Below are 27,519 nucleotides of genomic sequence, written 5' to 3'. Positions count from 1 at the left end.
GTGTGTAAGTAATTTATCTTAGGAGACTTGGTACATATTTCATGATTTTTAAACCAGTGTTAGTAAGAGCTACTTGTCTTTTTTAAGTTCTTACCTTCTTTGCAACCATTTAGAATAAGATTGTTGCTAGGTTTGAAATTTTCATTTTAAGGAAAAGATTTTAAAGTAATAAAACTGGGTGTTTACACAGTTAAGCTGTTTTAAACTTTCTCAGTATTGGAGTTAACAATACATATTAACTTTATAATTTGATTCAGGATATATTATCTAAGTTATACAACATATGAAATTGTCCTCTGTTAATTTCATAGACCCTTAGGTATTGTGACATAATTAGAATATCAGCTTAATTTCTAAGAACCAAAGAAATTACTCTCTTGCTAGATCAGTCAAAACCAAATTAAAAAATGAGAAAAAGAGCAGAAATAAAAATGAAAGAAAAAGTGAATTATAATTTGTTCTTTCTGTTTAAGAAAAATGTATAAAATCTGGGGAGAGGGAAATACTTGGGATATAATTAGTGGGCCAGTGGTCTGCCTTTTCAAGGGTAAAACTCAGACTGGTTAATAAAACCACTAATTCTGTAAAATATGTAAAACATTTAAAGTGGAATCACTTCACATTTATTTACAGTTTGAAATGTGTGCTGATGTGAAATAAATAGCATTTGTTTTTTAATCTGTCTAAAATCAAGTATTTGATTAGTTGCAAACAGAGAAGTATCAAAGATGAAAAGAAATTTCTAAATTGCTTGGGTTAAAATGCTTCACTTTGTTTTTAGAAGTTGGCTTACAAAAAATGAATGAATGACATCTAAAATGGAGTATCTCTCCATTTTATATCTCTATATTTTTGTCTTGTAGTTTTTTTAAAAATGCTTTTATAATTATTATTAGCTCTCTTTGATTAATTATTTTAGTAAGGATGTACTTTATTATTCTTACAAAATATGACAGATTTGATTTAAAGACGTACATGGAAACACACATTTGTAAGTTGCTTTAAAGCTTAAAGTAGAAAATGGTGTTTTTTCAGAATCAATGGTATTCAGAAGACCTACAGAAAGAAAGGTGACAGTGTGGAGGCTTTGAGAAGTAAGTAGCTTTCCTTAGTATTAAACTACAAATGGAAAAATAATTTGTGGGAAATTTAAGTTTCTTTATCACAATTTTCTCTTTTTCCTTTAGGGATACTTAACATTTATTTATATGATTAATATTCATAATACAACTAACATCGAAGTAGTAAAAGGAAAAAGTAATAACTGTTAAGATGAAAAATATTCAACTATCCTTTTATTAGTATGCATGAGTATGTAGATTAGTTGCTTTTTTTTCTTTGGCTTAACACAGGGTTTCTCAGCCTCGCCTCTACTGATACTTTGTGAGTAATAATTCTTTTTTTGTGAGGGGCTGTCCTGAGAATTGTAGTTGTATAGCAGTGGGTCAGTCTGGGTTCTTCAGAACCAACAGAACATATAAACTTGATACACATACTTACAGAGACCGAGTGATCTGCTTGGGAGGGGGCAGGAGGGAGCACACATATATGAAGGTGGTCCCATCCTACCTAATAATAGACAAATATGCAAATTGACCGTACCTTCGCTATGCCCGCGATTGGCCAGGAGGTGCAGGGGGGTGGGACTCGGGTTGGCCGGGGTGGCTGATTGGGCCGGCGGGACGCTGAGCTCGCATTGCCAGCGGCGGCTCAAGCACGGCGGCTTGAGCTCAGCGTCTGCGCCATGGCTGTGCTGCGGCACAGAAGGGGCCTCTGGGGCAGCGAGCTCACGTCCCACCACGGACCATCAAAAGCGGGGGAGCTGGGTGCCTGTCCGCTCAGGCACCAGGCCTTTCAGAAGCCTCCGCCACGCTGGAGGCTTCTGAAAGGCCTGGTGCACCAGCGGACAGGCACCCAGCTCCCCCCCCAAACGTGCATGATTCAATCATGCACTGGGCCTCTAGTAAGATAATAAATGGAGATGAAAAATTCCTATCACCTAGTGACATGGTAGCTTTGTGACATTGTAGCGCAAAGCCTTACTCGTGTTTTGGTGATGCTGGTGTCAACAAATCTACTGCACTGCCAGTGATGTAAGAATATAGCTCTTTGTATAAGTACACTCTATGATGTTCACACAAGGACGAAATCGCCTAATAATGCATTTTCCAGAATATATGGCCGTCATTAAGTGGTGCATGACTACACTTGAGTAGACTATCTAGGTCATGAGTAGAATTGCTAGGTCATATGTTTAACTTTGTTCCGTTAAGAACTGGAACATTTTTCTAAAATTGGTACCCTCGTTTGCTATGACCAAAATGTATGACAGTTCCTCACCAACCTTTGGTATTGTCAGTGATTTTAACGTTAGCTATTGTGGTAGAATACACTGATATGTTAAGGTTTAATTTGCATTTCCCTACTAACTAGTGTTATTGATTTAAGATCTTTCTGTTTATTTTTTGGTTTTCAGCAGTTTTACTATATTCAACATTGGTGATGTTTTTGTTTTTACCTTTATTCTGCTTCAGTTGTATAGTGCATCTTGAACCTGTGGCTTGGTGTCTTCTGTTTTAGAGAATTCTCAGCCATTTCTTTTTCAATCTTTTGTCCTATTTTTCTCTCTTGTTACTTGCTATCACTTTTCACTTTATTCCATTTGTCTTTTATTCTCTTTTCCAAGTTTTTTACACATTTATCTCTGTGCTCTAGTTTAGGTATTTTCTTCTGACTTTTCTTTTCGTTAACTGATTTTCCCTATAGTTGGAAAGCTATTGAAATCTTTTTCACTTACCTTTTACAGTTTTTATCTTTCTACTTGGTTCTTTTATGTAGTTTTTAGTTCTTTGCCAACATTCTTTTGTGACTATGATAGCTAATGATTTTAAATCTTCTCATATGGTGCCAGTATATACATCTCCTCTAGATCTATTTTTATTGCTTATCTTTTCTGTTGGTGTTTGGTCTTATTTTGCATTCTCCTGCCTGATTATTTTTGGCTGAGTGCAGGGATAGATAATGCAATCTTCCAGAGATGATTCATTTTTACTTCTGGCCTACAGCTCTAGGGATACTAAATCCCAGATCACCTTCATTAAATGAAGGGCTATACTTACAGGGGTGGGGAAAAGTAGGATTACAGCTTAATATGAATAAATAATGCAATGCTTAATAAATAAAAATACAAGAATAAACTCTGTGATTCATATACTCACAACTATATGCCCACTTTTGCCCACCCCTCTATGTGAAGCTGGGTTTTCAGATCCCTGTTTCCTGTCCTCCTTCAATGATTGGCACATCCATCCAATGACATTTCTTTGTTTCATTTTTCTCTTATTTAAATTGAACCTGTCAAGTGTTAACTATTCCCATGCTATTGGTCAATTTCTAGTTTTCTTGCCAATATATTTAACATGCCTGTGAATACTCCTGGGAAGAAACTTTTGTTTTATTATCTATTTTAATTCCTTTGGAAATTCCCCAAAGTGAGTGTACAGATCTTCCCCAATATTTTATGCACTCTCTATATTGGGGGAACAAAAAAATAAAAGTTTATTTTTATTACTTATTGTTCATATCATTTACTATAACAATTATTATTATGGTATAATATTAAACATGACACATGTACATATGCTGGTAACTTTAAATCTGTCTTAAATTTATTGACTTGTTTAACTAGTATGAATTATCTTATATAGCTCAACAGAAATAAAAATTATATTTGAATCTTCTCCTTTTTTCCCCTGAACTAGATTTGTCATTTGACATATATGAGGGTCAGATTACTGCATTACTTGGACACAGTGGAACAGGAAAGAGTACATTGATGAATATTCTTTGTGGCCTATGTCCACCTTCTGACGGTGAGAATTTTCTGACATAAAAAAAAAAACTTACTTGTTTTATTAGTATTGTTAACTAAGGTGGCACAACATAATAATCCTTGAAATATGTACGATAGATTTTTATCCATGATTTGAAACCAACTTCTGTGTCTATAAAGGTGTTTTATCTTTTTTTATTATATACGTTTGTTTTTAATAGAAAATTAAAAATGATTCATAAAGTAAAAAGGTTCTAATTTTGTACCTATTTTATCAGATTGTGTGTGTGTGTGTTGATTTTTCATTTTCAGGAAAGGATAAATAAGTAATTACCTGGATATTAAATGAGACCTATACATATTTCAGGTTGAGAAAATATATACAGATTTCTAATTATATGACAATAGTTCAAAAGGAAAGAATAATAAATGTCAATACCATCTCCTAAAATAGAATTTTAAGAACACTACCTCAAACATATAATTGTTACATGTGATTGCCCTGTAGATCAGAATTCAATATGACAGTTCCGTATTTCCACAGTAAGCAAAGAGTAGAGGTACAATTTTTATTTTAAGAAAGGGCCAAATTTCCATGTATTGAATCTGAATCATTTAAATTGTAGTTTAACCTTTAAGTTTATTTATAATTGCATCACTTTGCATTAATATCTTATATTTATATAAGAATGTATAATTTTTGCTATGAATCTACACATTGATTTAACAATTCATAAGTGAAAAATATTTGTATTCATTTTATATGAGAAGAAGCTGGAATTCAGATTAAGTGATTTCTCAAGATCACACTGCTAGTTAAGGGAATATTTTTATCTCTCTCTTCTTTTCACTATTGTGTAATGCCTGGAAATGAAGAAAGATTGTTACTGAAATATCAGTGTGAATAATACACCAATGAAGCTTCTGGTTCCCTGCTCTTTCCACTATGTAATATGTCCTGGAAATGAGGGAAGAGGAGATTGAACTATAAGTTGAAGTAAATCACCAACAGTATAGAAATGAGGGTGCATTGAATTTCCAAATTTATATTCTTACCTTGCATGTCTAATATAAAAGTAACTGAGTTATTAGTGTATATATTAAAGCATATATACTTAATATACTTAATATGAATGTATATATTTTGTTTTAGGGTTTGCATCTATATATGGACACAGTGTCTCAGAAATAGATGAAATGTTTGAAGCAAGAAAAATGATTGGCATCTGTCCACAGTTAGATATACACTTTGATGTTTTGACAGTAGAAGAAAACTTATCCATTTTGGCTTCAGTCAAAGGAATACCAGCTAATAATATAATACAAGAAGTATGTTATTCATATTGAATTCATTACTTTTATTCCCTGTAAATTAGCAGCCTTTTGTAATAAAAATATGGTTGAAAATCTAAGTACAAAACCTATTTTGAGTCAGTAAACAAAATCTTTACAGAGAATTAGAATTTTGAGTAAAGATTTTGCACGTGTGAAACTGTCCTTGTTTCATCTGGAGGATGCTAGTCTCCAATATCGGTATTTCTTTTCTTCCTTCCTTTCACATCATCTCCCCCTACACACACAGCCTTTGCACTGATCCCCTTCCCCACTACCCAGGAAATCACACGAAAGTAAAACAGACCTTTCCTTCAGGAACCTTTTTATCTGTTATTTCAAAAGTACATATGAATATATGTCAAAATTAAATTCTGCACTAAAATAACATTTTAAAGGTTGATATTAAAATTGGAACACTTAGAAGCTAAGTGATAATTATGTAAATGGTGTGCTTTTAAAAATAACATTGTTCACGTTTTGCTTTTACAGGTGCAGAAGGTTTTACTGGATTTAGACATGCAGGCTATCAAAGATAATCAAGCTAAAAAGTTAAGTGGTGGTCAAAAAAGAAAACTGTCTTTAGGAATTGCTGTTCTTGGCAATCCAAAGGTAAACAAATATTGTGTCACTGATGCCATAAATTTAAGTTATGCTAAATAAAAATATAGGTTGTAGAAAGATGTATATACAGACACATTATGAAGTTTAAACATGCATAAGATACTGTATGTTATTATAAATATTATAGTAATAAGGTTTTAATATCGAAGTCAGAAAGATGCATAACATCTTTACAATAGCAGTCACCACTGGGAAGAGGAATGGAATGGGTGGCCTTTAGTTATAGCTGCGAAGTTTTATTTATTAAAAAAAAAAAAAAAAAAGATCTGAGGAAAGTATGGCCAGAAATAAGATTTGTTCAATTTCACTGGTAGATATAACAGTATTGTTCTATTAGTCTCTATAACTTACTGTATATCTATAATAGCTCATAATAAAATTCTTAGACTAGTATGAAAAGAATTGTTTTGTTTTTCACTGCCCTGCTGATTTAATTTCGTATGTCTCTCTTTTGTGCTGTTCTCTGTCCTTAGAAACACATAACTAGCTGATAAAATCCTTTACAAAGTGCTAGAAAACTGCTAGGTACATGCCTGCAGCTAGGAGATCCAGGGGACCCTACCATCCTGTCACATTTGTCCTTGCTACTGTAGCTCAGGGACGGCTCTGGGTTCTGGCTTTATGTTCATTTATCTTTCTCCCAACCCTTACCACCATGTGTTTTTGAAATTGAAAATATGCTTAAAACAAATTGCTTCTCTAGCAAGCAGCTGTTATATTTACAGCATTTGATTGTTCAGATAAAAACAATCTACTTAATGTTTTAAGCTTATCTGATTATTATTACATTATAGACATTAGTTACGTTATAGACATTAGTCTTTTATAATTAAAGCAAGGAAAATATTCATTTGCCAAACTGATAACTTTAAAATCTATGCTCAAATATGAGCAAAAAACTCAGAACTAATAGAGTTCCAGTTGGAAATAATAACTTGAAATGGGGAAGCCTTTAAGTTCACATAAGTTTTGTATACTTAGTTTTATGAGTATTCCCTGCCCTCCCCTTGTCGTTTCACACAGATACTCTTGCTAGATGAACCAACAGCTGGAATGGACCCCTGTTCTCGTCATATTGTTTGGAATCTTCTAAAATATAGAAAATCTAATCGAGTTACAGTGTTTAGTACTCATTTCATGGATGAAGCTGACATTCTTGCTGGTGAGATTTTTTTACTTTTATTTTTGAAGGATAAGGTCATGGGGCCAAATGGGAGATTGGACATAGAGAAGTCAATTTCTTTTTGCTCTAGCTGGTTTGGCTCAATGGATAAAGCGTCAGCCTGCGGACTGAGGGGTCCCAGGTTCGATTCTGGCCAAGGGCACATGCCCGGGTTGCAGGCTTGATCTCCAGTAGGGGGTGTGCAGGAGGCAGCCAATCAATGATTCTCTCTCATCATTGATGTTTCTATCTCTCTCCCTCTCCCTTCCTCTCTAAAATCAATAAAATATATATTTTTTTAAAAAGTCAATTTTTGAGGAATAAATAAGGAAGCTGGTGCTCTTAAGAAAGGTTTAAACCTTTTTTAAGTTACATTTTTTTGTATTGGAGAGGCTACTCAAGGGTTAATCATTTGCTGGGAGAACTCATAGGACTCAGCATGGTCACACTCTTGCATATATTACAGTGAAACTGTCAGATACAAAGCAAAGTAAGCAACAGGAAAAGGCACATGGGACAAAGTCTGGAGGAAACCAGACACAAGCTTCTAAGAATCCTTTCACAGTGATCACACAGGATGTGCTCAATTTGTCCAGCAATGAATTGTTAGCAACACATGTGGATTGTCTACTAGGAAAGCTCATTAGAGACTTGGTGCCCAAGGTATTCATTGGGCACCTATCACATAGGCACCCTCTGCCTAGCATGTACCCAAATTACAGATTCCCAGATCAAAAGCAGATGTTAAGTATAATCTATGTTGTTTGTAAAGTTTAGGTACAGTGAGCCACCCTTATCTGTTCTGGGAATGGTGGGAACACTCCTAAAATTCATGTTTCCAGACACCAGTTTAAAGAGCCCCAACATTGTAAGCAGGCTGTTCTAAGAATAATAGTCTTAGGTCTGCTGTATTAACTGGTTTCTGCACAATTCTCAACATAAACAGATGTATGAAAAAATTCAACGCATGATCTATACTAATAAAAGGGTAATATGCTAATTAGACCAGGACAAAGCCATGGTGGCGGGGCCGAGGCAGAGGCGGTTAGGGGCAAGCAGGCCAGCAGGGGGACAGTTGGGGGCAGCAGGGGCAGGGCTGGCGGGGGGGGCAGTTCGGGGGCAATCAGGCTGGCAGGGGGGGCAGCTGGGGGCGAGCAGGCTGGCGGGGGGGCAGTCAGAGGCAATCAGGCTGGCAGGGGGGGGGTAGTTGGGGGCGATCAAGCCGGCAGGGGGGAGCAGTTGGTGGCTATCAGACTGGCGGGGGCAGTTGAGGGCGATCAGGCTGGCAGGGGGGCAGTTGGTGATCAGGCCAGCGGGGATGGGCAGTTGGGGGCGATCAAGCTGGCAGGGGGCAGTTAGGAGTCATCAAGCAGGCAGGCATGTGAGCGGTTAGGTCCCAGATTGCGAGAGGGATGTCCGACTGCCGGGTTAGGCCTGATCCCACAGGAATCCCCTTAGAGGTCCCAGATTGGAGAAGGTGCAGGCCGGCTGAGGGATACCTCCACACCCCCCACTGCACGAATTCCGTGCACTGAGCCACTAGTTTTTAATAACTGAGAAAGTCTAAGTTTGAAATTCTAGAGCAGTGGTTGGCAAACTCATTAGTCAACAGAGCCAAATATCAACAGTGCAACGATTGAAATTTATTTTGTGAGCCCAATTTTTTAAACTTCTTCTAACACCACTTCTTCAAAATAGACTCGCCCAGACCATGGTATTTTGTGGAAGAGCCACACTCGGGGGGCCAAAGAGCCGCATGTGGCTCGTGAGCTGCAGTTTGCCGACCATGGTTCTAGAGCAACCACTTTCTGCTTATAATATAATGTAATAAATTTGGCACTCCATTCCTTTTTCATTAGTATCTTTGCTAAAACAACTAACATTTTGTTTCTGTTGCTTTTTTTGTCACGTTTTTACCTTTGGTTATAAAGGAAATAATGAAAGTGCTTGCATAGTAAGTCTTAGGAAGCGTCTGAGATACTTGGAGCAGTGTTAGGAAAATAGACTTAAGAGTTAGACTGGTTGGGTTCAATTATTGGCTTTGTCATTTAATATGTGAAATGTGGGCAAATTGTGTAGTTTCTCATTGCCTCAGTGGTCTCATCTAAAAAGCAAGTGATGATAATCTAGTAGCTTCCTCAAAAGGTGGCTGTGATAATTTAATCGACTAATACATTGGTTTTCATATAGTAATCCATAAAATATGAATGCCAGTTATTAATGCTGTTACTAACTTAAAAATTGAAATGCAAATTTCTGTTTGCAGATAGGAAAGCTGTTATATCGCAAGGAATGTTGAAATGTGTTGGTTCCTCAATGTTTCTCAAAAGTAAATGGGGGATTGGCTACCGTCTGAGGTATCTATCCATTCTTTATTGGCTCTATTCTTTATTATATCCTTGATCTATTGTTATTATACTTAGGGCTTGCACTAATGTGCTTTGGACAGTTCTGCTTTTTTGGCACTAACTTTAAAGCATTCAGAGTTTACTTTTTGGTTATTTACTGAGTAATCACACAAAAATATGATTTTTTGTTTTCTCTAGCATGTACATAGACAGATACTGTGCCACAGAATCTCTTTCTTCTCTGGTTAAGCAACATGTACCTGGAGCTACTCTATTACAACAGAATGACCAGCAACTTGTGTATAGCTTGCCTTTCAAGGACATGGACAAATTTTCAGGTATTACCTACTTTGAGTTTCTTGGCGGTTGAACCAGGGTCTTGCATTAGGAGTAGGTTTTGTTTACTTTTTTACTTTTCTGTGTAATATTTACATGCTCCCAGGTGCCCAGAGTTAATAATCTGTTTCTACTTTATTTTGTTTTAGAAAATCAGAAATACTACTAGCTAACATGGTTCTTTTTTTTTTTTTTTCAAACAGCATGCAAGAAACTAATATGTTAACTTTGGTAAATAATTGTGTTTGCTTTGTTGTCAAGAAAGAAAGAATTTGCTTTATTTGTAGGCTTCAGAATAAGATTTGTGTGTGTACATGTACATACATATATATATGTGTGTGTGTATATATATATATATATATACACACATATATATACATGCACACACATATTTACGTGTATATACATACCACATATATAATTGTGTGTGTGCTCAAGTTCTTTTACCTTTTTCATGATTTCATGATAAAATACATTATTGTATGTTAAACCATTGAGTTATTTTATTAGCTTTTCACTTTATAATGTAGAACTGAAACTCAGTCTTTTACCAGTATATCTGTTTAGGGATATCTTAAGAACCCAAAAGATATTACTACTGTACTTATGTTGTGCAGAATTCTCATAGCATTGATCTCATAATCAGATAGAAATTTTTTGTTAGTTTAATTGGTTTATTTCAAGAAATAAATTAGAATCATTAACTAACTGGATGGAATTACCTATGCCAACTTAATGTACCCTGCCTATCATTCTGTCCCGTAAAATATTTCTTTTCATTTATAATATGATAAATATCTAACATATATTTCTATAAACAAACATTCCTTGGGACTCTTAGCAATTTATAAGAATGTTAAATTGAGGACCACTGTGCCAGCAGAGTAAATTTAGACACATCCTGTTTTTAAAACGATATTTCAGAATAATTCATGACAGTATGCTTAACTATACAACATTCTTTTATATTTTCTTTCAGGTTTATTTTCTGCTCTAGACACTCATTCAAGTTTGGGTGTTATTTCTTATGGTGTTTCCATGACGACTTTGGAAGATGTATTCTTAAATCTAGAAGTTGAAGCAGAAATAGACCAAGCAGGTAAAAACAAAAGTAACAATACATTTTAGGGAGAGGGATTACACTTGTTCATCTTACAAAGTCATTCGTCTAAACTGTTGAATTAGTAGGATGCCAGGACAACCAGGTTGCATATAAATACTATCTTATGCATTACTCCATGCCACTCTTCAAATTTTAAATGTTTACTTATTTTTTAAATTTAGCGTAAATCCAAAAAGTCTCTGTGGCTCTCATATGGAAGCCACTTTTCATCTCTTTTTATTATTTTTTTCATTTGTTTGAAATTAAGTCAGTTATAAAAATAACACCTTGATTTCTGTCTTCATTGATTAGTTTTGTCTATTCTTGGTCTGATACAGTGAATTTTCAACCTTTTTCATCTCATGGCACACAAATTAATTACTGTGGCATACCAAAAAGTTTATATTTTTTTACCAATCTGACAAAATAATAGGTATAATTTTAATTCATTCATTCTGGATGGCTATTGTTGTATTAGTGGTGTCATTTTTTTATTTGACAGTCATCAGGTATTACATGTTTTATTTTTTAAATATGTTTTTATTGATTTTTTAGAGAGAGAGGGAGGAATAGTGAGATAGAAACATCAATAAGAGAATCATTGATCAGCTGCCTCCTGCACGCCCCCTACTGGGGATCAAGCCTGCAACCTTGGCATGTGCCCTGACTGGAAATCAGACACAGGACCCCTTGGTTCATGGCTCAACGCTCAACCACAGCCACACCAGTCGGGCAGGTTTTGCATACTGGTTGAAAATCACTGGTCTAATGAAATCACTCATAGCATGTCTCTTTTGTGTTTGGCTTCTTTTACTTAATATTATGTTTGTAAGATTCCCACTACTGTATTTGGACAGTAGTTTGTTTACTTTCGTTGTTTTATACTATTTTATTACAGGAATATTTCACAACTTACCACATTTGATAGCCTTTGGGTTCTTCCGACTTTATGGCTGTTCTGGATAGGGTGATAGTTAAGAATATTCTTTTACATGTGTCTCGGTGAACATATGTACGTATCTCTGTTGGGTTTATACCTAATAGAATTTCAGGGGTTGTAAGCTATGCATCTGTTCAGTTTTTAATAATATTGCCAAAGAATATGAGAGTTCCATTTGACCTATATCACTGCCAGATGTGTGCGTCTTTAACATTTACCTGTTTCAGAAAGATTTTCGTTATTTTAAGGAATAGGTCATAATTTTCTATCCTTTTGTTTTGGCAAATAGATTATAGCGTATTTACTCAGCAGTCACTTGAGGAAGAAATGGATTCAAAATCTTTTGATGAAATGGAGCAGAGCTTACTCATGCTTTCTGAAACCAAGGCTTCCCTAGTGAGCACCATGAGCCTTTGGAAGCAGCAGGTGTATACAGTAGCAAAGTTTCACTTCCACACCTTGAAACGTGAAAGTAAATCAGTGAGATCAGTGTAAGTACCATCTCTCTTCTGCCTGATGTGTTGTTTTGAACGATACAAATTGGATTTATTACCATCTTAATTTTTAAAATGTAGATGTATGTAAATAATCTCTGTAGTTTTGGAAGATTAAAACTAATTTCACATGTTAGAAAAAATATGCTTATGGCAATTTTATTGAATACCATTAGAGCCTTACCCTTTTATTTAAAAATAAAAAATAGCATTTTTTGGTCTCATTTATAAAGTGAGGAAGTGACAAATAATATTCTCAAATTGTGTAATTTTTGAATTACTGTCGTATTTAAATTTTATTTTGCATTCATATTTCTCACAATTGTTTTGCATCTATTACTAATATTTATAGTAAATAGCGGATTTTTTTTATTATAGGGTTTCTGAAAATGAAAAAATGTTAAAGCATGATAATCCAAACTCTCTCTACCCACATAGAATCTAGAGATATTTCATAGGATAAGGTAGAAGGATGTCTGCCGTCCAGGTAGAAGGGCATTTTGAATGGGTAATAAAATTATGTAGCAAACCAGCTGCAAGTGATGATCCTTATCACGGACTCTACTCCATCTTGCTTTGCCTATAGAGGAACAGTGTGAGTTAATGTGCTTAGGATAAAATTTCCAAGATCTGAAGCATTCAAAATTTCACTTGTATTTTCATCTTCTTTCTTGTATCTAAAATATTTTTGTATCGTACATTTTCTAAAATATAAGGACAGTAAATAGTTAGAATAGAGGTAGGGCCGGAATTACTTCCTTCAAGAAAATAGGTGTAAATGTGACATAACTTCTGGTTCTTTAAAGTTGTAATGACAGGTTTACATACCCTATATAAGTAGTATGATCTAAAATACACTTTTATAGCTTTTAATTTTGTCATTGACTATTGACTTGCTGTCCATATTGTCCCGAAATAGTTAGAAATTCTATTACCTTTCAAGTTTTTTCCTTTTCTTTATTTTTTTAAATTAGTACCTTTTAACTAACATGAGAAGGAAGATTTTAAAAAATAGTTTTACATATGAATATGCCTTGAGCTATATTATTCTTTTCCCTTTCAGGTTGCTTCTGCTTTTAATCTTTTTTGCAGTTCAGATTTTTATGTTTCTGGTGCATCGCTCTTTTAAAAGTGCTGTGGTTCCAATCAAACTTGTTCCAGACTTATATTTCCTAAAACCTGGAGATAAACCTCATAAATATAAAACAAGTCTGCTTCTTCAAAATTCTACTGGTGAGAGTGTGTGAAGGTCTGTGAATGTGTGTTGGTTGGGGCATGGGGGTGAGGGATAAATATAGGTCAGAGATGTGAATTTTAGAAATGTATGAAAGGTAAAGGCATGTTCTGTCTGCACAAATCCAAATTAAATAAAGCTCCTTATTAATGCTGAGCAGTATGTTGCAGATATGAAATTTTGGTTAAAGTATAGGTGACAGTTTTTAAAAACATTCTAACTTATTCTCAGAGCAGCATGTTTCATCTCGTAATTTATGATGAGCAAAATAAACTTCAGAATTTGAAAAACTCTCTTTAGAGTTTCTGCATATAATATTTATGCAGTTTATCTACCAAATAGAAAAGTTTAAATTTTTTTTTTAAAATATATTTTATTAATTTTTTACAGAGAGGAAGGGAGAGGGATAGAGAGTTAGAAACATCGATGAGAGAGAAACATCGATCAGCTGCCTCCCGCACACCTCCCACTGGGGATGTGCCCGCAACCAAGGTACATGCCCTTGACCAGAATCGAACCCGGGACCCTTCAGTCCACAGGCCGACGCTCTATCCACTGAGCCAAACCGGTCAGGGCAAAAGTTTAAATTTTTAAGGGTTATCTGAAACATTCGAACTAAGAAAAAAGCACCTTAGATGTAAATATTTATAATTAAATACATTACATTTGTAATGCATATTTTTGGATTTGCTATTGAGCATTCTTATTACATAATTGTCAAATATGAAAGAATTTTTTAAAAAACATATGGCCTGAACAATGGGCAGAATAAAAAACTGACATAGGATTCTGCTTTCCAACAAACTTGTATTCATATACGATCAGTTATTTCTACAACATATTCTATATACAAAGGTAGTTTGTGGTCCCCAGGGTCTTGAAGAGAAAGTCAAGATTAACTAACTGGCAAACTTAACAGCAAACCACAGCCTCTTCATTTGCTTATCTTGCTGAAATATGTTAGAAATTTTCATTTCATACAACCCTTTCTATACTTATAAACTCTTTGAGGTTTAACATCTCCCAGCACTTCAGTTATATTCTCATGCCTTTTTTTTTTTAAGAATAGTTTATTGATTTTTACAGAGAGAGGAAGTGGGAGAGAGAGAGAAACATTGATGCTAGAGCATAACATCCATCAGCTGCCTCCTGCACACCTTTGAGCCCCAAACCTGGGCATGTTCCCTGACCAGGAATCATGGTAAGTTTTCAGTGTCTTGGATGACACCCAACCAAGCCACCTGGGCCAGGGCTAGTGTATTTCCTTTTGATTCACTATTAGCTGAAGAGCTTTGCCCAGGTTTAAAATAATAATTGTAGTTGGAGATGATTATAAATTACTCTTAAAATCATCACTCTTAAAATCTGGCTTTCAGTTTATTATGCAACTTTTATTCTTTCGGAAGAAAAATGCATTTACTGATAGAAAACTACTTTTGAATAGAAAGTGTTATGTTTTGCAATTTTTTCTTTTATTAGAATTCTTGGAGTTTAATTTACATTTCATGTTGCTAAATTATAGTACTGCATGGAGCCTTATACTCTGATATTGTGACATTCTTTGTATATTTGGGAGTTGTACATGTATCTCAAAATCTTCCTGCCTTCAGTTCACTCTCAACTGATCTGCAGAAATTCTAGTATCTCCAAAGTTTTGTCCCTTCTGTAATATTTCAGTATTTCTGGACTTGTTTACATATGTATCCGATATTTTCCTGGGCCTTGCTTTTGGTCCTAAATAAAGCCATGTTTCGTTAAGGAATCACTGGCTTCTCTGTGTGTACATATTTTTGGTATCTTACCCTCCTTGCAAAGCTTTTTGTATCACAGATGATAACAGTTCCTTCATTTATAATATAGCTCTCTCCTCAGGAGTACAGAGCCACTTGGGCAAGCTGGGGATGAGAGATCATAGAGCACAAGATAGGAATAAATGTAGTCTCGCCAAGATCACTGTTTTCTGTGATTCTCAGGTTTGATCCTGAGCCTGATCTACCCTGCCATACTACTTAGTTACTGATAGTGTTTTCTTTGGTTGGTTTCGATTTTTCTCCAAGTCACGTTTGTCCTTCCTTGAGTTCTGGCTTTTGTGATAATATTTTCATTATCAGGCATGTTGGTATGAATTTTAAACTTAGCTAGGTTCTAGTTTTTCCCTTGGCTCCAGGCAATTTAAAGACTGTAGATGGAGACCTGATAATGTGTTTTCCTACTTTAAGGTAGTTAAGGCAGTCAACACTTATAAAACTTGTCTGTTCGGACCGCACAGAAATCCTCTAAGGAGTAATGTTCCCGAACTTCACACCATGATTTATTATCTTTCTAAGCCCACAGGTTATCTTGATACATAAAATTGCCAGATAGATTTTATTGTCACTAACCAAATTTCAGGAAAGATAGGTAGAATTTCAGTGTGAGTAATAGTCTTAGCAGTAGCAGCAGCTAAAATTTGCACAGTCACCTTCAGGTTTTGTGCTCAGGCTGACTGGCTCCAGAGCCAGTATTCTTAGTCATGTCTTAGTCAATGAAGATAAAATACTTTTTAAGGAAGAGAGGGGCTCGTTCCGGTGTTATTAAAAGCCTATCTGTTTGTCATTTGAACTGATTCTCTACTGTTTGCTTTTTCCCTAACACCAGACTCAGATATCAGTGATCTTATTACCTTTTTCACAAACCAGAACATCATGGTGACGATGTTTAATGACAGTGACTATGTGTCTGCTGCTCCCCACAGTGCCGCTTTAAATGTGATGCATTCAGAAAAGGTAAGGGTAAGGTATATGAAGGAATACCCATTGGAAAGTTATGAAAGGTTAAGATATTTCCTCTAAAATTAATCATTTGCCGATTTGGCCTCATTAAGCTGAAATTAGAATTTACTTTTGGAAATAATAGCTGTGTTTATTTAGAATATATTTTGTGCCCTGATGGATGACCAATAAATAAAGCTTAAAGGATTTTAATTTTATGTTAAGTTTTTGTTTAAAATATCAAAATATCTGTAGATTCCAAACCAGGTTGTATTTGTCATTGAGTATTATTTCTATAATTTGCTGAGTAGCTTTCAGAACAGTTAATGAGAATTAGCTTCAGGGATGAGAAAAGCTTGGTACATAGCAACAATATCCATTTATATTTATATATGGTATGTAATAAGTCTCTCTTTTCCAACTTGTAGGACTATGTTTTTACAGCTGTTTTCAACAGTACTATGGTTTATGCTTTGCCTGTATTGATGAATATCATTAGTAACTACTACCTTTATCAGTTAAATGTGACTGAAAGCATCCAGGTCTGGAATACCCCATTCTTTCAAGTAAGCAAATTTAAAACTGAGTGTGTGTGCGTACAATAATAAAATGTGAAGAAGTTCATCTTGTTACATCTCCTAGTCTTCTTAAAACTTGAGTTGGGAATGGTTTACATCTGGGGTTAGGAGTCCCTCATATTAGTTTACTTTAGGATCAAGGTGTTCTGTGTTGGTGCTGACATTTTTGTAAAATATAAGTATCCTATCTAATAATAGACAAATATGCAAATTGACCATACCTCCGACACACCAACAAGCCACGCCCACAAGCCACGCCCACCATCCCATCAGAGCGAGTATGCAAATTAACCCAAACCAAGATGGCTACAGCCACAGAGAGTAAGGTTTCCTAGGTAATAGAGGAAGCCATGCTTTCTGCCAGCCGTTGCAGGCCTAAGCCTCCACTCAAGCTACAAAGTTTCAATTATAGAAGGTAAACAAATTCAAACAAATGGCGGCAGAATGGAGCTTGAGGGAGCAGGCCAGGGTTGCTGCCAGGAACAGGGGAAGCAAAGCTTTCCACACACCCCGGCCGGGCCCACCCGCTTAAGGCAACAAAGTTTCAATTATAACCCCAACACAAATGGCTGCGGGCCTTGGAGGGAGCCCCAGGCTTGGCTCTGCTCCAGGCTACAAAGTTTCAATTGTAGAAGGAAAATAAATTCCAGATACCAGGGCCTCCACTTGCGTTGCCAGGGGGCATGGCCCGCCTGCAAACCAGCACAGGCCCCTCGCTCAGGCCGCCCCACGCCCCAAGGGAACCCCACCCTGATCAGGGACACCCTTCAGGGCAAACCAGCTTGCCCCCAACCCTGTACCAGGCCTCTATCCTATCTAATAAAAGAGTACTATGCAGATTGATCATCACTGCAACACACAATATAGCTGCCCCCATGTGGTCAAAGATCCTGCCCCCATGTGGACACAAGATGGCCACCACAAGATGGCCAGCAGGAGAGGGCAGTTGGGAGGCACCCGGCCTGCAAGGGAGGGCAGTTGGGAGGCACCCGGCCTGCAAAGGAGGGCAGTTGAGAAGGACCAGGCCTGCAAGGGAGGGCAGTTGGAGGTGATCAACCCTGCAGGAGAGGGCAGTTAGGGGTGACCAGGCCGGCAGAGGAGGGAAGTTGGGGGCAAACAGGCTGGCAGCAGAGTGGTTAGGGGGTGATCAGGTTGGCAGGCAGAAGCGGTTAGGGGCAATCAGGAAGGCAGGCAGGCAAGCAGTTGGGAGCCAGCAGTCCTGGATTGTGAGAGGGATGTCCGACTGCCCGTTTAGGCCCGATCCCAGGGATCGGGCCTAAACGGGCAGTCGGACATCCCTTGAGGGGTCCCAGATTGGAGAGGGTACAGGCTGGGCTGAGGGACAACCCCCCTCCGTGCACGAATTTCGTGCACCGGGCTTCTAGTTTTTTATATTAATCATAGAAAAGTTAATATAATTTAAAAATGAATATTGTTCAGCTAAAATCTGGTTACTGAGGTATATTGAAAGAACCTTGAGAAGTCACTTAGATAATTCTTCTAGGTGGGACTATTGGTTAGAAATATGAAAATTGTATCCAGAAAAATACTCAACATTTTCTCTTAGTCCTTAAGTTTTATTTTTTATATGTCGAAAAATAAATGGACAAATATCTTTCTGTAATAGCGTGTTTCATTCACTGTTTTTTAACAGTTTTATTGAGATGTACATCATATACCTTCTAATTCACCCATTTAAAATGTACAACTCTGGTTTTCATTATATTCATAGAGTTATATAACGATCACCACAAATCAGTTTTATATTTCAACACTCTCCCAAGAATCCCTTGTGCCTATTAGTTCATCACTCCCTATTTCTCCTACCTCCACCCCCAATTTTCCCTCCATCTGCTTTCTGTCTTTATGATTATATAATCTACACCCAAAACTTTTTTTTAGTTGGCTATAATTCTTTGCCATATTTAAATGGAAATCACATGGAAGATTAATTTAGTACTCCTCTTGTTATAGTTATACATAGGTATGGGGACAAAGTAACATTAAATTTGCATTTTAAAAAGTTCACTGGTGCTCTACCTGGTCTGGCTCAGCGGATAGAGAGTTGGCCCATAAACTGAAGGGTCCTGGTTCGATTCTGGTCCAGGGCACATACCTCGGTTGCAGGCTCGATACCAGCCTTGGTCAGGACTCGTGTGGAGGCAACTAACCTTTGTGTCTTTCTCATATCGATGTTTCTCTCTCTCTGACTCTCCCCCTCTCTTCCACTCTCTCTAAAAATCAATGGAAAAATATCCTCAGGTGATGATTAAAAAAAAAAAAAATTCACTGGCACCAGGGTAGAGAGGGATTTCTGTCTGGAGAATTGTGGAGGGAAGAAAGTAAAAAAAAATCAAATCAGACATTCTTTTACTAAATAGCTTAGATGATAGGTAATGGAGTGTCTGAGTTAATTCAGGGGCAGTAATAATAATGACAGAGGGAAAGAAATGTATGGCATACTCCATCATTGCTTGGGGCAATGAGGATCCTTTGGGACCTCTGTGTGGGAATATAGACCCCCCCCCCTGCTTGGGACAAAAGTTCCTGGTTCTCCTGGAAGTTGAGCTTGGGTACAGCTTTTCCCATTGGAGAAAAGTAGGGCATGAAGATCCCAGCTGGCTTACAGTCCAGGCAGCCTAATGAAGGCTTCCAAGATCATTGTGATATGGTCATGTTCATTGCATAAGGCCATTGGTGGATATGCTAACTGCTTTTCAATTTTACTTTTAATTAAATGGTGAAGCTTAATTTATATGCTGTATCATTATTCTGTGTTGTAGATAAGAAAAATGGAAGTCCGGTGATTTGCTCAGGATCTTGTAGCTTTTTAGTAAGTGGCAAAGTTGGTACTGTAGCTCACTGCCTGTTAACTTGGCCATCTGTTCTTTCATATAGACCAGGGGTCGCCACTGGTGGTCCGTGAGGTCTGAAAGGTTGGCAACCGCTGTAGACTATGCCTAGGATGGTTATCTTAATGTGTTTCTTCAGAGATTTTGATAATCTTTTAGAACATACTAAGATGTATCAAATGATTCTTAGTTCCATTTCTTAATTTGTGGTTGTTTTTCAGGAAATTACAGACATCGTTTTTAAAATTGAGCTATATTTTCAAGCAACTTTACTTGGAATCATTGCTACTGCAATGCCACCTTACTTTGCCATGGAAAATGCAGAGAATCATAAGGTAATGACTCAGTGAAAAAAATGACAAGTATAGTTTGCTAATAAGAAATCACATTGAAAAATAACCTATTTTGGCCCAGCCGGTGTGGTTTCGTGGTTGAGCGTTGACCTGTGAACCAGGAGGTCGTGGTTTGATTCCCCGTCAGGGCATATGCCTAAGTTGCAGGCTTGATCCCCAGTGTGCAGGAGGTAGCCAATCAATGATTCTCTCTCATCATTGATGTTCCTATCTCTCCCTCTCCCTTCCTCTCTGAAATCAATAAAAAAATGTATTTAAAAAAAACACATTTTGCATAAGTACAAGACTTATGTATACTTATTTCAGGAGTAAGCAAATGGAGTATAAATACATTTATTATAATTATAGTAATACAGGGTGGGGCAAAGTAGGTTTACAGTTGTGAGTACACGAAACAGTTTATTCTTGTATTCTTAATTATTGTATTATTTTCTATATGGTCAGCTGTAAACCTACATTTACCCTATCCTGTAGTAATAGCTATATTACTCAAATCCTTGCCATATTCTTTAAAAGTTGCATCCTTTAATTCTTACAACCTTGTGAGGTAAGTTTTATGTGACCCACTTTATATGTCAGGAAGCAGAGGGTGGAGGTGTTCATATAATGTGTGCAGGTTGACTCATCTGGGTTCAATAGTGGATCTAGGAACTGACTGTAATCCTTATGTTCTTAATCGGTGCACTCCCCTTTAACCTTTAATGGAATGTGTTGATTGTATAAGGCATTTAATTTGGTGGTAAGTGAAAAAAAAAAAGCTTGGAAATTACCAGGGCCTAGAAAAAATTGCTGTGTGTGCAGAGGATCTTTAGTATTCTTCCACCTTCTTTTCTGTTCCTTTCTCTTTTTAATATCCCCATCCAGCAGATGGAAGTGATCTTACACAGTTTTTGAGCTTTTGACAGTCAGAGCCTTCTACTCTTCACTCTGCTGCGATTGTCTTTTTCTTACTCTTCTAATCAAAATTCTCATTCTCTTTGGGTCTGTTCTTAGTTCAGTTCGTTGTCTAAAGTAATTTACACAGTGTGATTAATAATGAGGTTAAGCCTCCTCTAAAACTAACACATGAGTCTCAGTAGACATTTAAAAAATATACTCAATTTTTCTGTTATACATATTCATTACACTAATTTAGAAAATATAGGAAAGTTTAAAGAAAATAAAAATTATCCATAATCTTTACCACTCAAATATAAAACTGACTTGACTATTGCATTTTTCTCTCTTTTGTTTCCACTTAAATGGTTTTTAATTCAGATTTTTATTTTGAGGTAATTGTGGATTTATATTGGTTGTAAAATATAATACAGCGAGATCTACATACCCTTATCCACTTAACCCCAATAAAAACATCTTGCAAAACTATAGTACAGTAAAAGCCAGGATATTGACATCAAGAGCAGAGTAGTTCTGTCATCACAAAGATCCCTTCTGTGGCCCTTTTCAAGCCCACATGCCAACCCTACCCCCTCCCTGACCTCTGGCAACCACTAATTTGTTCTCCATTTCTGTGATTTTGATGTTTCCAGAATGATTAAATGGAATCACAGCATATTTTCTTTGGGGATTGGTTTTTCTCACTCAGCATAATTCCCTCGAGGTTCATTCAAATTGCATGCATTAGTATTTCCTTCTTTTTATTGCTAGGTAGTATTTTATGATGTGGATCTGAATTGTTCCCGTTTTTTACTATTAGGGATTAAACTACTGTGAACATTTGTGTACAGGTTTTTATGTGAACATATGTTTTCATATATCTGTGATAAATGCCCAAGAGTAAAAATGCCCAATAGTACAGTGCTGTGTTGTATAGTGATTGAAAGTTTAGTTTTATTAAAAATTGTCAAACTGTTTTCCAGAGTGGACATGCTGTTTGACATTCCCACCAGCAATGTACGAATAACAAAAGCATCCAGTTGGATTATCGAAAATAATTATATTTGACTTGGTTTATGTTTTTATACTTATATTGGAATTTATATTTTGTTATAATTTATTGAACACAAAAGTTGTCCTTTTAAAAAAGATCATTTCTCCTATTTTTTTTAAAAATTGATTTCAGAGAGGAATAGAGAGGGAGAGAGAGATAGAAACATCAATGATGATATAGAATCATTGATCGGCTGCCTCCTGCACTGAGCCCACAACCCACACATGTTCTCTGACTGGGAATTGAACCATGGTCACTTGGTTCATAGGTCTACGCTCAGCCACCGAGCCACGCCAGCCGGGCTCCTCCTCCTCTTAACTCTATATTACGTGCTTCCTTTACCTCACTCTCTGGCCACTTCTTTCATATAATACTTTTAATAGGAGTGATGTTTTATAGATGACAGAACCAGCTGAATAAAATTGTTAGGAATTTGGATTTGTAAAAGATTTTTAAAATCCAAATTAAGTAATGAGAGCATTAGAGATTTAGAAAAACTATCATTATTTAAGTTACTCTTAGTGCTCATGAAAATGCTGTTTACTTGTAGTAGCAATAGCTTGCATTTATGTACTACAAAGGAGTATATAAAAAGCTCTTAAATACATTATCTGAGCAGTTTCATGCTTAAGCTGAAAGCCCTATGTAAACCCAGAGGGTACTTGGCAGTTTATTAATGTTTTCATGAAAGGTCAGTTTTTTAAAGTGAGAGTCCCTTTTCTTGTTTAAAACACACCTTTCCAGGTATTTCCACAGATTTTCACAAGCAACCATGTTTTGACTACTGTGATATAGAATCACTGTTGTATAGCTATAACCCCGACAACCTTTGTTTTATTTTAGTTTTGTGTTTCTTAGTACTGCTGTAACCTGATTCTGAAGGTTTTTATTGAAGTATTGTTGCATCTCAGAAATAATGATCTAAATTAATATCCTAATGGAATTTATATTATTTGTAAGGAGGGCTTTTATTACCTACAGACCTATAATATAAACTTTTATTGTTTTGTTGATGTAAAATTAAGAGTTCTGCAACAATTTGCTAGAATTTCTTGTTTGTTTGCAAAATGTTTAAAATTATAATCAATTTTTTCCTTTCTTTTTTTTTAGATCAAAGCTTATACTCAACTTAAACTTTCAGGTCTTTTGCCATCTGCATATTGGATTGGGCAAGCTCTTGTTGATATCCCCTTTTTTTTTATTCTTCTTATTTTGATGCTTGGAAGTTTATTTGCATTTCATTATGGATTATATTTTTATCCTGTAAAGTTTCTTTCTGTGGTAAGTTAACATTAGTTGTATTCATTCTATTTGTAAATAAAACACTACTTTAAAAAATTAAGTCTTTCCAAACATGATAATCAGCTGGTTGAGTAATTTGGATATTAATTTTTTTATAGACAATAGAACCAGTTTCTATTTAATGATTGTATACTAGAGGCCTGGTGCGTGAAATTCGTGCATGGGTAGGGTCCGTAGGCCTGCCGGCAGTCGGGGCTGATTGGGGCCTTCTGGCTGCCGGCTGGGACCTTCCTTCCCCGGCTGCTGGCTGCCAGACGGGGCCTTCCTTCGTTCCGTGCCGCCCCTGGGTGGTAAGCGCACATCATAGTGAGGAATCGAATTCCCGGTCTCCCGGCTGAATTCCTGAGGGGACACTTTGCATATTAGCCTTTTATACATATATAGAGAGAGACTAGAGGCCCAGCGCACCAAATTATTGCACAGGTCCCTAGGCCTGGCTGGTGATCGAAGCATGAGCGTTTGGCATGGAAGGGCAGGTCCCAGCTGACCTCTGGGCCCTGGGCAGCACCTGGGCCCTGGGCCCCTGCACACCCTCCTTCACCTGAGTCGTTGGGCCCCCACCCGGCTCCCTCAGTGCTTGTGAGCCGGGCGGCAGCCCTGCCCCCCACCGCCGCCGCTGGTCGCTGTCTGTGGGATGATCACTGGGGCGATCAGGCCCCTGCTTGCACCCGCCTTGACCTGGCACTGCCCGCTCACCTGTTCCACCATCCTGCTGCGGTCCCGCTCTCGTCAGAGCCCATCGGGCTGGCAGCGCCTCCACTGCCGCCTGTTGCCAGCATCGCGTCGCCGATGCCCGCCATGTTCCACGCTGCCCCCTGGTGGTCAGCACACATCATAGCGAGCGGTCAAACTCCTGGTCGAGGGGAAAATTTGCATATTAGGCTTTTATTAGGCTTTTATTCTATAGGATGATACCTGTAATCAATGCAATTTCTATTGCTATAAAGTTTTAAAAGCAATGACTTGCTACCATTATAAAATAATTCCTTGAAATTGAAGCAGTCTTTTATGTAGACTACCTACTTATGTGTAATTAGAAATACTTAAACAGTCCTTCCTTAAAATGTCTTCCTTGTCTCTATGTCTGAAAATAATTTCACAATGTAGCTCTTTTATTTCATAATTTAAAATATGGTTTAAAATCCTATGGAAAAGTATGATTTGTATTCATATTCACATGTAAATGACTTACTAACCCCTTAATATGAATGATTTATATGAGGAAAAAGCCAGGTGACGTCAGAGTTGCTGAAAATAAACTGTTTTGCTAGAGATCATACTGATTTTAACAATTTCTGCCTTATAAATTAATAAATGTTTTCCTTAAAAATTAAAAAATGCATTAAGTTCTGTATATTAAAATGGTTGCTAATAGTTGATTGAGAAAAAGTTGCAATTTATGCCTTATAAATTAATATTTTCCTTAAAAATGTATAAAATGTACTAAATGCTATATATTAAAATGACAGCTATATATTAAAATAGTTCATTGAGGAAAAATTTAACCAACTAACCAGTGGTTTTGTTTTTTTTTAAATAAAGAGCATTTTACTTGGTAAAGAAACCTGTTCAGTTTAAATTAATTATTCAGGATTGTGTTGATTAGTTAAAAGCCTGAGTTTTATTGATTTAGGAGCAATTTGCATAGTAACTCCTCAAGTAACCACACTTTTAGTTTGTGGAGTGATTTGTTGAGCAAGAAAATTTGAAGAATAATCTAATTTTTTAATATTACTGGTAATTTATTTCTAGTTATTCATATTTTTATATAAAATTTCATATTTTTGTTTTACAGGTTTTTTGTCTTATTGGTTATGTTCCATCAGTTATTCTGTTTACCTATATTACTTCTTTCACTTTTAAGAAAATTTTAAATACAAAAGAAGTTTGGTCCTTTATCTATTCTGTGGTAAGTTATACTTTATATTATTTCAACTTTACAGAGCAGCTTATTTGAAACTCGTGTTTATACCAGAAGAAAGAGAGCCATGAGCTCTTTCAGGAATAAAATGTTACTGTGTCTATTGTAAGTACAGGGTTAGCTATGTAGCTGGCAGCATCTTCCTGACTGTATGTTTGTCTTCTGCATCATCCATTCCTTGAAGGGATGGGTGATGCTGAAAGCATTTAACAACTGCATGGCAAGGAAGCCAGCTAAAAGCAGCTGGTACTGGCACTCTGGCTAAGTATCATCTGTGGTTGCATGTTTTACTAGAAGATTGAAAATATAGTTAATGTTGAGTATGGAATTTCTAAACACTTTTCACTTTCATTCTTTTTTTTTTTTTCTTTAGACAATGTTGGCTTGCATTGCAATCACCGAAATCAGTTACTTTATTGGGCATACAGTTACAGCTATTCTCCATTACACCTTTTGCATAGTCATTCCAGTCTATCCACTTCTAGGTTGTCTGATTGTTTTCATAAAGGTAGGTCTGTTAAGTGTTTTAATGTTTAAAAAGCATAAATAGTACCTAATCTTTAAGGTCTTAGTTCTTATACTGAGAATAGTAAAACAAAAACACATCATGTTAGTTACTACTACTTGATTTAAATGTTATTAATGAAGCAATTTAAAATCACTATGGCATCTTTTTAAGCGTGTTTTTAAACTTAAAGTTTAAAGGAGAATGGCTATGTCCATTACATGTTCTGTGATGCTCCAAATGGCATATGTACGTAAATTATAAGTTTGATCTGACTTCAGTTAGTATTTGGGGAGTTTTTCCAAGGATTTAATAATGTATTGTCCTATAAAGGGATAAGAGAAAATAAAGTGTAGAGATTTTTTCAAAGAAAAAACCACAGGTTAGTTTTATTAAGCCTGGATAATTGGGGGAAAAAAATCCATGTGATTAAAAAAAATTTGATGAATTGTTGACGTAGGATGATTTGATGATTAATTCTACTCACTAATCTCTTTACCCCCCCCCCTTTTGTTTCAGTTCAATTGTTTATATTATCTCCCCCCACATTTTGGGATGGCGAAAATTTAATCTAAGAACAAATCATAGCTATTAATAGTAGTAGCCAACTTATTTATACAGAATACATGTTTGCTGAACAAAATACTCCCTCCCCACTTTAATCCAAATGTTTCTACACATTGCAGCTAAAATAAAACTATTACAACACTTGTGAAACCAAATGTGTGGGGTTTTTCCTCACATAAAGCAATACTTAACTACCTGCAGTTAGCATAGACCCCACAGTTGAAGGGTTCAACCCTTAAGACTGTCCCCCTCCCCCCACTTCAGATGCCAGTTACGAGTTGTGGGTCCCCTGTTACTAATCCTTCTGTCTGAGTTGGCTACAAACCCCATGGTTCTGTGACCCTTTCTCAGGTTCAATAATTTGTTATTATGGCTTATAGAACTCAGGGAAACACTATTTCCTAGTACCAGTTCAGTATAACAGCAAATGAACAGTCAGGTCAAGAGATAGACAGGGCGAGGTCCAGGAGGGTGTCAAGGTGCAGGAGCTCTGTCCCTGTGGAGTTTGGAGTGTGCCTTTCCTTAGGACTCGGATGCACCCATCAACCCGAAAGCTCTTCGAACCCCATGTTTTAGGGTTTTTATGAAAGGTCCATTACTGATGGCATATGACTTAATCTCCAAATTCCTTGCCCCTCCGAGGGGTTAGTGGGTGGATGGGACAGAAAGTTCCAGCCTTCTAATCACTTGATGGGTCATCCTCCAACAGTCACCTGGCCTCATTGGAAAGGGGCTTATTTTAAATAACAAAAGATACTCTTGTCACCTCTGACACTCAGAAAATTCTGAGGGTTTTAGAAGCTTTGTGCTAGGAACCATGGTCAAAGATCAAATGTCATGTCCCAACATCACAACAGCATATATACATTGTCAATAATTTTTGTCTTAGATTTCTTGGAAGAATATTCGAAAAAATGAGGAAACCTATGATCCATGGGATAGGCTTTTGGTGGCTGTTATATCGGTAAGAAATGACAAAAATGTTTCTTTGTTAGCATGTTACCTTAAGAATGTGAGAGGGCAGGTGTGGGCTAGAAAGGGTCAATTGGGGGGAAAGGGAACATCTGTAATATTTTCAACAATAAACATTTTTTTTTAAGTTGTGAAACAAAAAAAGAAAATAATCATTGGGTTGTGTCATGGCCAAGTGGCTCAGTTGGATGGTGTGTGGTCCCATACACCGAAAGGTTTCAGATTCTATTACCAGTCAGGGCACATACATAAGGTTGTGTGTTTGATCTCCAGTTGGGTGTGAATGGGAGGAAACTGATCCCTATCTCTTTCTGTCTTCCTTTCTTCCTCTCCCCCTCCCTTCCTCTTTCTAAAAATCAATAAAAAATATCCTTGGTTAAGGATT

General features: G+C 36.6%; 1 protein-coding gene across 1 annotated transcript in view; it reads left to right on the top strand.

Moving 5' to 3' along the window:
- ABCA5 (ATP binding cassette subfamily A member 5) overlaps positions 1 to 27,519 on the top strand; it is a 57,411-nt gene that overhangs the window by 18,632 nt on the left and 11,260 nt on the right. The window contains exons 12-28 of the mRNA XM_028132292.2: positions 1,036 to 1,094; positions 3,762 to 3,872; positions 4,986 to 5,161; positions 5,657 to 5,776; positions 6,812 to 6,950; positions 9,217 to 9,307; positions 9,497 to 9,636; positions 10,614 to 10,733; positions 11,966 to 12,167; positions 13,234 to 13,403; positions 16,042 to 16,169; positions 16,583 to 16,720; positions 19,806 to 19,919; positions 22,978 to 23,148; positions 24,965 to 25,078; positions 25,464 to 25,598; positions 27,052 to 27,126. Coding sequence (XP_027988093.1) covers positions 1,036 to 1,094; positions 3,762 to 3,872; positions 4,986 to 5,161; positions 5,657 to 5,776; positions 6,812 to 6,950; positions 9,217 to 9,307; positions 9,497 to 9,636; positions 10,614 to 10,733; positions 11,966 to 12,167; positions 13,234 to 13,403; positions 16,042 to 16,169; positions 16,583 to 16,720; positions 19,806 to 19,919; positions 22,978 to 23,148; positions 24,965 to 25,078; positions 25,464 to 25,598; positions 27,052 to 27,126 — 2,203 coding nt within the window. The remainder of the gene's footprint in view (positions 1 to 1,035; positions 1,095 to 3,761; positions 3,873 to 4,985; positions 5,162 to 5,656; positions 5,777 to 6,811; positions 6,951 to 9,216; positions 9,308 to 9,496; positions 9,637 to 10,613; positions 10,734 to 11,965; positions 12,168 to 13,233; positions 13,404 to 16,041; positions 16,170 to 16,582; positions 16,721 to 19,805; positions 19,920 to 22,977; positions 23,149 to 24,964; positions 25,079 to 25,463; positions 25,599 to 27,051; positions 27,127 to 27,519) is intronic.

Source organism: Eptesicus fuscus, chromosome 20, assembly GCF_027574615.1.
Source record: "Eptesicus fuscus isolate TK198812 chromosome 20, DD_ASM_mEF_20220401, whole genome shotgun sequence".
NCBI classification, from domain to species: Eukaryota; Metazoa; Chordata; class Mammalia; order Chiroptera; family Vespertilionidae; genus Eptesicus; species Eptesicus fuscus.
Note: the sequence above shows the minus strand (reverse complement) of the source record. Positions and strands in the feature narration are given on the sequence as shown.